Source organism: Micropterus dolomieu, linkage group LG11 (genome assembly GCF_021292245.1).
Source record: "Micropterus dolomieu isolate WLL.071019.BEF.003 ecotype Adirondacks linkage group LG11, ASM2129224v1, whole genome shotgun sequence".
NCBI classification, from domain to species: domain Eukaryota; kingdom Metazoa; phylum Chordata; class Actinopteri; order Centrarchiformes; family Centrarchidae; genus Micropterus; species Micropterus dolomieu.
Genome location: NC_060160.1, coordinates 17,586,158 through 17,600,411, shown reverse-complemented (window position 1 = coordinate 17,600,411; position 14,254 = coordinate 17,586,158). Strand labels below are relative to the sequence as shown.

The 14,254-nt window shown below is 41.7% G+C and overlaps 3 protein-coding genes and 1 pseudogene across 8 annotated transcripts in view; 1 reads left to right on the top strand and 3 right to left on the bottom strand.

The window, feature by feature from the left end:
- jdp2a (Jun dimerization protein 2a) overlaps positions 1-341 on the bottom strand; it is a 7,241-nt gene extending 6,900 nt beyond the window's left edge. The window contains exon 1 of the mRNA XM_046062551.1: positions 202-341. Within this exon, the coding sequence (XP_045918507.1) occupies positions 202-289 (88 nt within the window). The 5' untranslated portion in view covers positions 290-341. The remainder of the gene's footprint in view (positions 1-201) is intronic.
- A 423-nt stretch (positions 342-764) lies between these two features.
- fosaa (v-fos FBJ murine osteosarcoma viral oncogene homolog Aa) lies at positions 765-3,579 on the bottom strand. 3 transcript variants are annotated; one of them, XM_046062851.1, is made up of 4 exons: positions 3,442-3,579; positions 2,589-2,816; positions 2,153-2,260; positions 765-2,062 (listed from the first exon to the last, which is right to left on the bottom strand). In XM_046062851.1, the coding sequence occupies exons 1-4, from the start codon at positions 3,577-3,579 to the stop codon at positions 1,394-1,396; spliced, it is 1,143 nt and encodes a 380-aa protein (XP_045918807.1). In that variant the 3' UTR covers positions 765-1,393. The 3 variants fall into 3 exon arrangements, with proteins under 3 accessions (XP_045918807.1, XP_045918809.1, XP_045918808.1); XM_046062853.1 differs by having other exon boundaries at positions 2,589-2,743; positions 3,442-3,566; XM_046062852.1 differs by having other exon boundaries at positions 2,589-2,767; positions 3,442-3,550.
- mlh3 (mutL homolog 3 (E. coli)) lies at positions 3,451-14,254 on the bottom strand. Of its 4 annotated transcripts, XM_046062849.1 has the most exons (13): positions 11,043-14,250; positions 10,813-10,914; positions 10,617-10,696; positions 10,393-10,497; positions 10,201-10,285; positions 10,057-10,125; positions 9,829-9,937; positions 8,561-8,720; positions 8,160-8,183; positions 7,986-8,064; positions 7,719-7,870; positions 7,546-7,621; positions 3,451-3,565 (listed from the first exon to the last, which is right to left on the bottom strand). In XM_046062849.1, the coding sequence occupies exons 1-12, from the start codon at positions 13,678-13,680 to the stop codon at positions 7,550-7,552; spliced, it is 3,675 nt and encodes a 1,224-aa protein (XP_045918805.1). In that variant the 5' UTR covers positions 13,681-14,250; the 3' UTR covers positions 3,451-3,565; positions 7,546-7,549. The 4 variants fall into 4 exon arrangements, 3 of the variants coding, with proteins under 3 accessions (XP_045918805.1, XP_045918804.1, XP_045918806.1); XM_046062848.1 differs by lacking the exon at positions 3,451-3,565 and having other exon boundaries at positions 7,444-7,621; XM_046062850.1 differs by lacking the exons at positions 3,451-3,565; positions 10,813-10,914 and having other exon boundaries at positions 7,444-7,621; positions 11,043-14,252.
- LOC123979416 lies at positions 4,347-7,229 on the top strand (annotated as a pseudogene).

Genomic DNA, 14,254 nt, shown 5'->3' with positions numbered 1-14,254 from the left:
AATATGTCAGATCAACTTTGAACGCCAAAGGCACGTCAAACTCAGAGAATGCAGCGAATAGCACGTTATAACCGAACACATCACAGACATGCTCGCTGCCTGTTCACTTACTATGCTCGTTATGACCTATGCGTGGCGCGTTACTAGGCTATACGTAAAAAATGAATTCAGTCCTCGACTTATTAAGTTTTGTATACTGACCTGACTTTGATCCCAGGTGCAACAAATGTCCTTTCTTCTGGTCAGCCGATGGTCGAGAGTAGATTTTAAAAAGTGGAAATCGTTGCATCAGCCCGATTTTAAACGTGATCCCAATCTGGGAGGATTTGGGAATGCGGAACTTGGGCTATGCCAGCCAAACGTAAGCAGGGATGTAAAAAAGTAGCCTACATAGTGGGGGCAGAAGTGGGGAAGTCGCACCGCTCCTCCCATAAAGAAACACTGAGGCTGCAAACTGCAAAGACAGAATGTGGCTCAGGCGGAGGCCTGCACTGGAAATACAGTGCGACCACTCATCTCCTGTGAGCCCCAAAGCAAATGCCGAATGGATTATAAACTAAATCAATTTAAATGTTGTGTGCAAAACTTGAAAAGCACTTTTACTTTAACTCTGCCTTACACAGCATATGCATGCTATACATTACTGTGTGTCATTTAAATAATTAATAAAGTTAACATCCCAGCTGATCATTTTAATGTTTTTTCTCTTGATTAAGGAATAGATTTTTTAGCGAGGGGTTGCAAACAGCAGCACCAAACACCACTCTGAATGTAGGTTTATTGTAATTACTCAGCAGCATAGATCAATCAATGCTCATTTTCACTTATTTTTTTAATTTAACAAATAAGTCAAAATCTGAAAGGTAAAAAAATAAACCATAAGTTACATCTTGATAAGATATATAGTATATAGCACTGGATGTTTTCATGGAAAACTTTCAATGAGGTCAAACCACAGTTGATGACATTGAGGTATGCAGGTACTTGACATGGATGAATATGTAAATACAACATTTACAGCAATCAATACACTATTGACACCAAAACACAAAACCATACTGTAACATTAAAACCCACATTACATCTTAGATCTAGTAACAGATCATATATATATATATATATATATATATGCTTTGAAAATTATTTGGAATTTCTCAGCATGCGTTTTAAAATCAAAACTTCCTTCAGTCCCTCCTTTAAAAGTAAGAGCCATGCTTTTAGCTACATCCCTCTGTTGGCTATGTATCTGGAGAAAGTTTACATGTTTACTTAGTCAAACACAAGACATTTCATGAATGTATTCCTTGAAGTGTTACAGCATACTGTGGCATATGTTGTTTCGCATCATTTCAAAGTCAGGAACCAGATCAGACAGAGCACTTCCCTCTGTACGTTATAAGGCTAGGAGAGTTGGAGAGTTGAGGATGTCGACAGATTCTGCTTTGCCCCCTCCACCTTTATGGCTGTCTAGTCCCTCTGTGAGAGAGTCCAGCTCAGGACACGCAAACGTGAACACAGACAGGTAGCTGCTGCAGGTGGGGGTGGAGGTCACTACGGGAGTGCTGAGAGGCTCCAGGTCGCTGGAAACAGACTTGTACAGGGTCTCCCAGTCCGAGACCCCGAGAGAGCTGCTCAGATCTATGTCTGGCACGGATCGAGCCGTCTCCATCGGGGTTTTGTCCTCCAAACTGGGTAACATATTTTCCAGTAGCCCCTCCTTCATGTCCAGAGAGGGCTCGAGATCGCAGATGTTTATTTCAGCACTGGCACACAGCAAGATATTGGAGTTCCCAGAGATGGCTGTGGACGGATCACTGGGGATGTCCATGTCCTGGAGCGAAGGAGCCTCCTGGGTGCCATCATCTGGAAGTCTGTCGTCGCCTGGACTGAGCGGTAGCTCTGGAGACCCCGTGGGCTCCTGGAAAATAGACTCCAGCTCTTCTGACATCTGGCACACTGGTTTATGTGTGGCAAGGATAAATTCAAGCCGTTCTTTCTCTTTGAGGAGGTTGGCTATTTCCGTCTCCAGGGCTGCTTTTTCCTCCTCCAGCTTGTCTGTCTCCTTCAGATAGATCGACATCCACAATCATCCACAGTGGAAAACACAGTGGGTGCAAATGACAGCTGAGTAAATGCATCACTGTTTACTTACAGCTTGCAGTGTGTCCGTGAGTTCCCTCCGTCTGTTGCGACACTTTGCTGCAGCCATTTTATTCCTCTCCCTCCTTATCCTCTTTTTCTCTTCCTCCTCTGGAGACAGCTGGGATGTAAAATATACAATTCAGTTATTACCTTGAAGAATCCACCCATTTCATCCCTTAATCCACCACATACTTTGCCAATTCACCCTCTGAAGAATGGTAAAAGCATGTTTCACTGCAATGCGTCTAAAAATAGACCATTGTTGCAGACTTGCTGTGACCTGAATTTAAATTGACTGCCTAAGGAAGGCACACAGCCAGCACACGGCACCAGAGGAGCATGCACAATAGCACTGTTGCACACAAGGAATTCAGATTGACATATGTAAATTTACACTATTGACTATTCTGTCCAATAGCAGGTAGACTTCATCTGAGCAAACCTACCTGATCTGTTTTCCCTTTTCTGACAGCATTTTTTCCCTTATTCCCGCCCTCTTTGGGTGTTGCCTGGTGAGAGCTTTGTGGTTCATTGGCTTGCTTGCTACCCAGAGATGGGGAGACAGATGTAATAATTGTAGGCTGGACCATCCACTGGAAATCTGGGGTAGAGGAAATTGCAGTGACTGTTGGAACAAATGGAGTGTCTTGAATGCTCATTTCTTGGCAGAGCTCCTGAAAAAAATGGAAATAATTGAAAATGAGGACTATAATAGAGACTAATGTTTTAATTAAATATATATATTCCATGCTATTAATAGTTAAGTGGATCTTACTGTGATGACAACCATCAATAAAACCTCATATGTTTAGAGTTTGAAACAGGATAGCCTGGATGTAGTATTTTTTCTCGAAATATACCCAACCAGAAATAGCCTTCTACAGATCAATATTTGACTTTATCATTGTTTCTGACGTCAACACTGACGCAGGGATGCTGTGGAGTCTCCTGAATGGATTTATTTTTCTCAATGAACCGCTGCATCGACACGCTCACATTTGGTCCCAGGACGTGGGAATCAAAACAAACCGAGCAAAGCTGCTATTTGCTCACACTTCCACCTGCATGGATCTTGGGTCCAAATATAAACGCTATACAAATGTATCAAAAATGATGTTGAAAAATCACGCGCACCCAGTTAATTAAAATCTTATCAATCAGTTCCACCTCCCCCTCCCCCCACCGCGAAGAAGCATCAGGGCAGTCCGTGGATCACCCATAAAAAAGGGATGTTAAATCTGCTTGTAAACGGAGTGCCTCTTGGGCTGCATGTTGAATATATGGTCAACAAAGCCATACCTTTGCATTGCTCTCTGAGGAGGAAGCCGGAGAGCTCGCCTCTTCTGGCGTCTTCTGGCACAGCGTCCCGACAGGAGACTCAGTCCGGCAGGTGGGAGAGACTGAATCCATGTCAGGCGTCAGGCTGGTATGATACATCACAAGGAAGAAAAAAAAAAAAAACAAGTCCTGGTCAATGACAAATATAACTCTGGCCTTCCGCTGGGCAGAGCGTATCGGGTCTTTTCTCCAGGTATATACCTGGTAACTGGACGACTAGAATGCAAGCCCCTCCTTTTATGCTCTGCTAGAATTTTATGAATGAACTAAGACTGTACCATCCGCGCAGGGGGAGGGGGGTCAGGCTGACAGACACACAGTATACATTTCGGGGTAAATTAGTGATATTTTTACATTTACCCTCTTGTACATTTCCCCCATGAATAATATGTTAATATTTTGTTTGTCAGATTGGGTCACAACTTGGTACCGCACGAAAGCCAAATAGCAGTTTCACTCCCATTCACAAATATCGGCTTCATATGAACGCAATGGGGTGAGAAACGTGAGCCTATTTATACATACACATATAGGCATAAGCATTTCTTAGCCAATGAAAACTTGATTTTCTGGTGCATTCATTGAATCAAGGGTAAAAGACATTTAAGCCATTAAGAGCAGGCTACATAAATAGTCCAATTTCTTCCACTGGGTTTGTTTAAGCCTGATGTAAAAGCTCATTTTATTGCAAAGTCGACGCGACGCATTTTGCACGACCATTTCAAAACTATGTCGTATACATCTGTAGGCTCTTTTACCCATTTTATTTTTATAAAACACATTTGATATCTTTTTTACCCTAATCGTCTGGCTGTGTCTCGATAAGCTCAGCACTTTGGGACTGCCTTTTCCAAAGATAAGAATCGATGGCTGCTAGCAGACATAATGAAATGATGCTGAATTGTTTACTTGGGGAGGAGGTGGAGAAGAGATTTGACATGTGGGGGCGGAGAAGCCACGTGACACGACCCGGAACTGGAGGATGGTGGAGGAGGAGGAGGAGGAGGAGGAGGAGGGGGAGGGGCTGGGGGCTGGGGGCTGCATTTGACAGGAGCAGCATCATCCTTCACTCCCATCACAACAACGGATTGGTAGCAATATCTAATTTGAAGGTACGTGCACGTGTCCCACCGCAGCTGTAACATATGGCAAACTTTTTCACTCTGTCTTGGCAGATCAAAGAGTCCCTTGTATTTTCATGTCAAAATGCCATAGACATAGGCTAGGATGTCCCTACATCCTGCAATACATAGGCCTACAGACATTGTAAATACTCCCATTGTGTTACTTTTATTAGATTACAGAGGCCACTCTGAGCAATGTCTTTGACCAAGTCTTTCTTTTTTGTAATTAATTTGAGTGGGGTTCACAAAGAAAATTATATAATCACCAAAAGTTAGAGGCATGTCAAACACTTCATTCTGACAGTCTAACACTATATTCTAAGAATATTGTGTAACTTTACTGTAATGTAGTACTTTCTTGTTTTGGAGCTTTCAAGATCAGGAAACACACCTAATCATACTACTTATAATCTCATATAAAGATATCAATATAATATTGGTTTGTTTGGTTTATCATCCAGCGTCACTCCAAAAAGGACTTCGTGGTCCCAGCGGCTCATTTAGGATCTACCCAGTTGATAGCTGAGTGATAGTTTCAAATCCCTCTGTTAACGGTTTCCTCAGATCAGCGATTCTTTTGGGTACACGCTGTACACCAAGGAGAATGCCACGAAAGGCAAATTTTCATTTACGACAGAAAATCCAGACCAGTTTGACATTTGCTTCAAAAGCAGATCTCGAATGGGTGAGTGTAGTTTTGAAAAATAATAATAATATGAATAATAATAGCAATACAACCGTTTTCTCAATGAACCGCTGTTGAAAAGGGGAATATCCAAGTCAAATGGACAAATAGTACATAGATTATTTGTGGTCGCCTGGAGGCCAAGGATGCATGACTGGGGGGATCCAAGTGATGCCAATATCCGATTTTTGTCAAATAACATAATAAAGTTGCTTGCCATTAGCCAGTGGAAGGGCCCCAGACCAACTGGTCAAACTGAACATGAAACATGGCGTGGAAGCAAAGACCTACGAAGAGGTGAGGGACTGTGTTTGTACTGTTGTATCAAAGGTCATGAGTATTCATCCAACTACAACTACTGATTATTCAATGCTTGATGAACATTTTGACAGCAGTAAGAAATGCAGAAAGATCTGAACATGTTTGATAAATATCACTCTAACAACCTCTTTTGTCAGATTGAAAAAGTGGAGAAACTGACCCCCCTCGAGGCACAGCTAAGACATCTTGAGCACCTCTCACAGTCCATTGCAGATAACTTTAATTAGTGTTGAAGCACTCGAGACTGGTCTTAAGACCACTTTTTGATGGTCTCATTTTGGACTCGACCGCATTTGTACTCGGTCTTGTCTCGGTCTCGAACGTAGAGGACTCGGGATTTTATTTCAAGACCAGTCAAGACCATTACTTTGGAAATATCAATAAATTGCTTTTGCATTGTCTGATGAATTTGTTAACATTATTACTTTGATTGGATGTAAAACATTTTGCAAACATTTTGCAAATGAAACCAACAACCCTAATAAAAAAATGTGTTGTTACCGTTAACAGCTGTCACCCCTTCCCGTCCCCCTTCACACACTCCAAAAAAGTGAATGGGGGAGACAGGAGAAACTGTGGCTGTCTGGGAGCGGGAAGATATGTCAACAAAATCTTCGTAATAACATTTAGCTCTAAACTATAGAACTCTAAACTATAAAGAATTAATCTGTCAAACAGCATCCAGAAGAACATGTAGCATAGTATACATGTAGCTAATGTGTAAGTTAAGTTACATCACCTTTAGCTACTTGTCAGCTGCATACAGCTCCCACATTAAGGCTAAATATTTGAAAAACATAATGATTTGACATTTATCGTGTTAATTATCGATATCGAATGATGACATTTTTTATTGCGATAACATTTTTGACCATCTCGCCAAGTTCTAGTGTTAAGTGGATGGTAAACATGGAAAAGGAGTGTTGAATAAAGATGCTTAAGTTGATTTCAGCTCTTAGTGTTTGTATGTGGGTGTTTTAATGGGAATGTGCATCCTTCAGATCAATTTGATAAGTAGCTATAATCTCGTTCCACATTTTATTGTGTGTCATGTAATGTGGGGAACTGGTCTTTGTCTTGACTTGGTCTTGGTTTGGGCGGTATTGACTACAACTACTCGAAGAAACGCGGGAAAGAGAAGAAAGACACAAATGGTAAACGGCTAGAGCAATATGTTTAGTGTAATTCACCACTTTGGCGGAAAATTGCAGCTGCACTGCTCTCTATGGGTTTAAATTTACTAGCAGTTTTCTCTTTTTGGCCGAATCCCTATACAGTATGTGTGTATGTGTGCGTCATTGCATGTGTTTTGCCTTTAACGTCAGATGGGAATCACATGCTGTGTGGGGTGTGCCAAGGATAAACAAGCTAGAGGGTTTAAATTCAGAGTTGCAGCAATTTTCTCCACTGTGTGATTCATTGCTAGTTGTGACCATCAAGTTGACTCAAGTGTTGAAAAAAACATTTAGATAATATTTAACTATATGTTATGCTATCTTCAACAGCTTCCACCAATACATGAGTGCTGTATCAACTACATGTGCAGTTCGGGTGCACTGACCACGTTGCAAGTTGTCTATTTAAGACGATTCTTCAAGGCAAAGAAGTTGATTCACTGAATATGTATATTAAGTACAACCTGAGGGATTGCACATTTCTACAATCAACTACAATGAACCTTTTCCAATTTTTCTGATGATGCATCATAGGTAATTTATTGTAGAATTTCCTCTTTTATTGTACTGACAAAACTAAATGTTATTTATGTCTGACAATATGTCTTCTTATAAATTTACAGTTGCTTTAGTAAGGACAAAAGGTGGGCTACAGGGCTTTCAGGAGAATGTGACTATTTGAGCCATTTAATAGGGAATTTTTACAAGTTACAATTCATTTTGTTGACATTAAACTGCACATTTAAAATAAAATACACACCCGCCTATCTATTGCCATATAGTTCCCACGCTTTATACATTCTTCTCAGCTTCTGAAGGTTGGGTTTCTGTAATTCCTGCAGGGACAAAAATGCTTAGTCACCACCAGATTCCTGTGCTGTATAATGCCTTGAATACTACATTTAGTACAAATGTTCTACTCCGTTCTGTTACCTTCTGGTCTTTGTCCAAATGGAGGATGTCTACTAAAGGAGCAATGGATGGACGGCCATGGGCACACTGGAAGGGTAGCTGGCAGGAAGCCAAGGATGCCGCCAAGCTGTAGCATTCATCTCTACTCAGACTGTCATTGAATTTGATGGCGCCTGTTGAATGTATATATGTGCTTTCTATGAAGATTCCTGTGTAAATAACTGTCATTTATTGAATCAACGTTGCACTAAAAAGAAAGAAGTATGGAGAGAAGTAATTTAACCTTACCGTGGCATGCTAGGGAGGCTAGCACCTTCAGCACAGTGAGAGGGAGAGTTCCTTTCACTCTACCAGTTGAGCATAGTAACTGAGACAATAAGAAACTATACAAGTTACCTATTAAGTAATAAAGACACTTCACACAAAAAGGTTTAGGGGCCAGAAAGACACTTCCAAGCTTACCTCAATCTGCTCTCGGAGATACTCCTGATGTGTAATAATAGAGAAAAAGCAAAATGCAAAACATGAAGGGATAGAATTAAAACGATCATTTGGCTAAATGAGTAATACAATAGATGATCTTAAAGAGGTCATATTATGCTCATTTTCAGGTTCAAAATCTTATTTAGGGGTTGTACCAGAACAGGTTTACATGGTTTTAATTTCAAAAAACACCATATTTTTGTCATACTGCACATTGCTGCAGCTCCTCTTTACCCCCTGTGTGTTGAATGCTTCGTTTTAGGGCTTTTTCACTTTGCAAACCTATTACATGCACAAAGGTATATAACTCAATAAAGGAGAGGGAAAGGACCAAAAAGCATTATATGACCTTTTTAATACAGAGGTTTCAGAACTCTTACCTCAACGATAGGCTTGATAACGGATGGTCTCCCCCGCCTGAGCTCATTATTCTCCTTTTCCATGAAGCACAGTGGTACCTTCCCTACAAAAACATGTGGCTCCGCTGCCTGCGAGAACTTCACTTCCAGGCCCAAATTTCGCAAACGTGGCTGACAAGACCTGTAAGAGGAAGGGTCCGCAATACATTAGCAATACAGAAAAAACAATGGTATTATCTAATTTAATTGAAATAACAGCAACCAGCAATGGTAAAAGTTGGTTTAAATCATTTAGAGCTTAGCTGCTGGTTTAGAAGACATCATTTGAAAGGTGACAATAAGCTAATAAGGTGACTGTGTGTGTCAGTATCTACGAGGCCTCATATACTCAAGGACTTTAGATTAGAACATTTGAATCACAAAAGGATCAGAGCTCCAGGACATCCTTGCCAGCCATAATCAAGAGGGGACACAAGGCAGACTGTGGCAGTTACAGAGCCATCGCCTCCCTGTCCCAAGCTTTCCTACAAAGTGACTCCTTCCATGTAAACTGATATGACTTTTTGACCATGACCCAATCACAAGAAAAACAGTGAACAAAACACAACCTTTGTATGTAACTAAGAGACATAACTAAGGCATTTTACAATGTACACTCAGTATGCTGACGCTACTGAATGATGGCATGTGAGCCAAAGTGCTACGCAACAGCTCTGGGTTAAGACAGGGGTGAAATGAGGTTGCGTCACTGCACCCACCCACTTCACCTCACTGCCAAAATCTGCTGCTGGGTGTCTTGCTGTTTTGTATAGAGCAGACAGTGGGCTCTTAAAGTTCAACTAGTTTAAGCCCAACTGCAGGGTAAGTAAATGCAATCGATCAATGACAATGCCATTTAACCAAAGTAAAGAAAAGAAAAAAAAAAAACAGTGTATCCTAAACACCTTCGCCAGCGCATACAGGTCGTTGCTCAGAAGGCACAGGTCCTGTTGTAAGCACTGCCCAACTACTACTCATAAAGCCCTCCTAAAACATGTATACCATTTAACTTACATTTGCAACATTCTCTCCTCAGAAATCAGACACCGACTTACAGAGATACATCTTCACCCCAACAACAACAAAACAACACCAACTCTAATAGACATGTCACATGTCAAATTCATGTTGGATCAACGGTCTTCAAAATACTTTGAACACATTTATATTCTTTGAAGTATCTGCCATTATGTACTGTCTACTGGTTTACAGGTATTCCTCTTTGATTGTTGTAGAATAGAAAAACACACCTAAGGAGCCTTAGCTCCTCTTCTGTTACACTGATCCCAAGAGGTGGCAAAATGTTTGATGAACACAGACGTCTCTCGCCTGGTGCATCTGGATCATCCTCATAGGAATCTATGACAGAAGATACATTTATGACTGTAGAATCACAGCAGGGTCCCGACAACCGCATTATTAATTTAGCATTTCATTCTCAATATTAATACAGTGCATTGTGTGTTTTTTTTTTTTACCTGCAACAAGATTTTCAAGTCGAACTCTCTCGTGTGCAGCGTGTTGATCCACCAACACCAGGAGGTTTCCTGGAGTGTCAATATAAAATGCATGAGATGTTGATAAAAAAACCAATTACAAAATGGTGAAGTTCTCTTCTGTACCTTCAGTTTCAGTGAGTGCTGCAGGCTCTTCATCTCTTGTATTGATAAGACATGCAAGAAACTTCTTGTCCACTTGATGAATAACCTGTAAGGTAAATAAATAGCAATTACTTCACGACATCAATGACGGCAAAATGGTAAAAGCATTATAAAGAACATTTTGTCTGAACACTCAAAAGAAGAGGAATTTGCCTTCATTGAGTGAATCATGGCCTTAGAAAAACGGTATGGAAACAGGATGTTGTGGATCTTGACAGCCAGTCCGTCAGCATGCCCACTTGATATGTCCACACCAACCTGTCAGCACAGTAGAGAGCAGAGAACTGATAAAACAAGAAGGAAAAATGTAAATCATTGCAACGTTACAAGGCTGTTCTCTAACCAAAGTAAGAATCACAAAGTAAACGTTTGTTTACCATCGGAGGTCGGACGAACACAGGGTTATTCCACTTTGAGTACAATGAGGTGAGTGAGTTGGAGCTCTCACCGTTGTCATCTGTTAAGACAGACAAGATCATATGTGAACACAAATGAGTGAGATTTCATACGGTTTATTGTGCGTGTGTTTGTTAGGCACTCTACAGTCTACAATCGGATCTGTCTGTGAGGTACCTCTGTCATCAAGCCCTGAGCTAATCACTCTTTCTGTCCTGGATTTAGGTAGGAAGGGCAACACTAGATCCACCTGAAATGGGTAACATCTGTATTCCATCCCTACAGTTTAAGGGACAGGAACAACAGTGACAGCGAACGTGTCCTTGGTTAATGTTGCGTACTACTTCCACTTACTATTCATGTCAACACACAAACCGTTGATAAGCACAGAAAAACTACTAACTCACCCACTTCAGAGATGACGCTAACGGCCATATTGGTAAGGTCAGATGTACATCGCACTTGTGTTTCTTCAGCAGGTGGGTCCTCATATCGGCTCAGCCCAGTCACTTTGTTGACGTAAACTGTCTTTCCCACAGATGTATCATAGTGATGAAGCCAGTCACCTGATGTTGTAGCCTCTTCCCTGTCCACCTGCTGAGGATTTGTACGGCGACCTGGGACTGGCTCTGGATTCAGCGCAGTGTCACAATGATTCTCATTGTTATTGCTGTCTTTGATGCTGTCATTAGCACTCCTGAGAGCTGTATTGTCCTGTGAGGTAGTCCATGGCAGATGGGGTAATAGTTTTGAATCATCTGTCCTGTGTTGTTTTAAATGGCAGAGTTTAGCCGCCAAAGATGTTTTTCCTCTATTCTGCACTGAGACTGGTTTTAATTTGGTGAAAACTGAGAGGGTTGGTGAGCTTCGGAGGCTGCTTCTTGTCTCTTCTTTTTGTGTTTCTGTAAAATCACCATCTTGCTGATCTTTTCGGCAAAACAACAAATTCTGGGAATTTAAAACAAAGCTGTCTGTCTGAGCAAGTCTAGCGTCATTGTCTTGCTTAGTCTCTCGAGAGGGTAGTTTCGGTTCATCAGATTTACCATATACTTTTCTAAACTTCTCAAGAGATCCAAACTCCTTGCATAAAAACAACTTTTGACAAGTTACAAGTCTGGGAATCCTTGAAGGAATAACAGGAGCAACGTCTTTGTATAGCTTCTGACAAGACCTGTCATCATCTGCATCCAGTGAGATTTTGCATTTTTTGGCAAAGCATCTCTCTTTACATTTCTGTGCTAAAACGTGATGCTGAAATGCTGACTTGTTGATTTGGGAACGGTTCTGTGGATGCAGACTTTCATGAATGTATGGATTGGACAGACTAATCTTTCTGTTACTTACTAAAGTCTGTCCATGTCCCCCTGTACCCTGGCCATCATGTATTATTTGCTCTGCAATACTGTTTAAATCAGGCTGAATATGTTGAGTGATGTTATCTAGTGAAGTTACATTGCTGGTTGAGGAAGTTTTGTTTAATCGTATCTCTCTTTCTTTTGGAAGCTCCAGTTCTTCACTTTCTAGTTGTCTCACTGAACTTGACATGCAGAAAATTTGAGAGCCTTCATCAGCTTCACTGAACGTGGGCTCCTCTTCTTCAGTAATGTTATGAGATACAGGTTCCAGTCCAGCCAGATCACACAGTGACTCATCTCTACAGTCTTTGCTTACACTTCCTTCACCTTTTATCTTTTCCAACTCATTTGCGGTTATCTTTTCCTGCCTCAGTTCGGTCCCTTTTTCGCACTCCATCGGACCAGACTCCGGGCAAACGCTTTCCTCACATACACAATCCTCTTTGCGCTTACGATGAACTGAGGCAGATGCCAGTTTCATGCCAACACTGCAGTCTTGTGTGGAGGCACTGCATGGTGCTTGGCCATCAGTACCACCGTTGTGCCCTTCTTGGTCTGTATTGTGAGTGCCAAACAATCTAGGAGATACATAGTCCAAGTCATCTTGAGAAAGTACAGCCACCAAGTTCTCCCTGCTCAGGAAAGCTTTCACTGCCTCTTCTATACAGAGCAAAATGCCATCCCAATCTTTGAACTCTATTAGAGTTTTGGCAGGCTCAAGACATATGTCATATTCTGAGTAAGAGCATTTGATGTTGATGATGTATACTCCGTGCAGCTCTTGGCTTCGTTTGTGCTTTGGACTCCTGACGGCTGACTGCCACTCTGGACTGTCATTTTTCTTATTTGAACTGCTGATTCTGCGTAGGAGAAAGTTCAGCAGCTTGTGTATGCGTGTTTTCAGGAGCAGTCTATCATTGACGTAAAGGAACTGTAAGCTGTTGCTGTAGTGGCCTTCTCTGCCAATGTAACCGACCACTTCAAACTGTCTGTGCGTGTAGCTGATTTCTCCAAGTTTCTGCGCTCGCCCGAGGCTGTGTATCTGAACAAACCTGTGGTAGGTGTTTCTAGCTTTAGAAAGCTGCACTGTCATGGCTCCTGTGCAGTCATTCTTCAGGGTGAAAGACACAGAGGGATGCATCAGAGAAATAGCCTCCACTCTGTGTCTGATTCTCTCAGCCTCCAGGACAGCATCCATCCTCTTCCTCCGGACTGGCATGTTGTGGAAGAAGTTGCAAATGACAACAGTTGTTCCTGCAGAGGGACGAGTAGTCTCTGCTTCAAACACATCCATGCCCCTGCCATCATTGAATATTTTGACGTGAGTTTTCACTGATGATCTGGTCCGGGATGAGATTTCAACAAGTGTGGCTAGACAAACTATACTCGCCAGGGCTTCTCCCCGGAAACCATACGAACTGAGGTTGTCCAGGTCTTCAACTGTGCTGCATTTGCTTGTGTAGTATCTGTTTCCCACACACTCCATATCTTCAGCAGTCAACCCAGTCCCGTTGTCGATTACCTGAACTTTGAACGCCTCCATGTCCATCCTGACTCCCACACAGGTCGCCTCGGCATCGATGCTGTTTAGAATAAGCTCCTCTACGCACTGCTGAAGTGAGGGGATAGCGACACCGGAGCGAAGTTTCCCCTGAACCTCTTTAGGCAAACACTTAATCATAGTGTTCATTAAAGTAAGCTCTTATTCTTGTTTAGTGTCTTATCTATCCTGATCGACTACACAGCAAGTTAAGTTAATAATATAGTAAACTGGCTTAAAACTAACGTTAGCCGTTGCTGGCTAACGTCCAAAGATAACGTTAGTTCCATTAGTTCAACAGGCCTTTTGACCGCGACACATAAAAAAAGCCGGGTTACACAGTTATTTAAATTACAAAATGAATGTGAACCATCGAAAAACTTGCTCAAATCAAGCGGAGCAGCAGTTTACAGTCAACGTGAAGCAACAAGATATGACCGTAGCAGTTAACAGCCAAAGCTAACAGCGCCATCTTGTGCTGTGTAGGCCAGCTTCAACCGTCGTCTTCTTCTTTATCGTTGGCAACCAGCTTTTAATGTGCATACCGACACCTATTGTACGGAGTGTGTTATCTCATGTGTTAGAAGCCTCTGGTCCAGTTTTGTATTTTATTAACTGTCATTGCATTGTCCTCGTGTTTTTAAGTTAAAGTTTGGTAAATTTTCACCATTCTCACCTAATGCTAATTCGTAGAGCCTAGGAAATGTTCTTCATTGTTATTTAT

What these genes read in the sequence shown, in the direction of transcription:
- fosaa (XM_046062851.1), bottom strand. Translation starts at nt 3,579, where the DNA reads ATGTATCATACCAGCCTGACGCCTGACATGGATTCAGTCTCTCCCACC. An exon ending in CCTCAGAGAGCAATGCAAAG is followed by an intron (nt 2,817 to 3,441) that starts GTATGGCTTTGT and finishes CATTTTTTTCAG; the next exon opens with GAGCTCTGCCAAGAAATGAG. An exon ending in GAAAAGGGAAAACAGATCAG is followed by an intron (nt 2,261 to 2,588) that starts GTAGGTTTGCTC and finishes TTTACATCCCAG; the next exon opens with CTGTCTCCAGAGGAGGAAGA.
- mlh3 (XM_046062849.1), bottom strand. Translation starts at nt 13,680, where the DNA reads ATGAACACTATGATTAAGTGTTTGCCTAAAGAGGTTCAGGGGAAACTT. An exon ending in TAGCGTCATCTCTGAAGTGG is followed by an intron (nt 10,915 to 11,042) that starts GTGAGTTAGTAG and finishes CTTAAACTGTAG; the next exon opens with GGATGGAATACAGATGTTAC. An exon ending in ACTTGAAAATCTTGTTGCAG is followed by an intron (nt 9,938 to 10,056) that starts GTAAAAAAAAAA and finishes CTTCTGTCATAG; the next exon opens with ATTCCTATGAGGATGATCCA.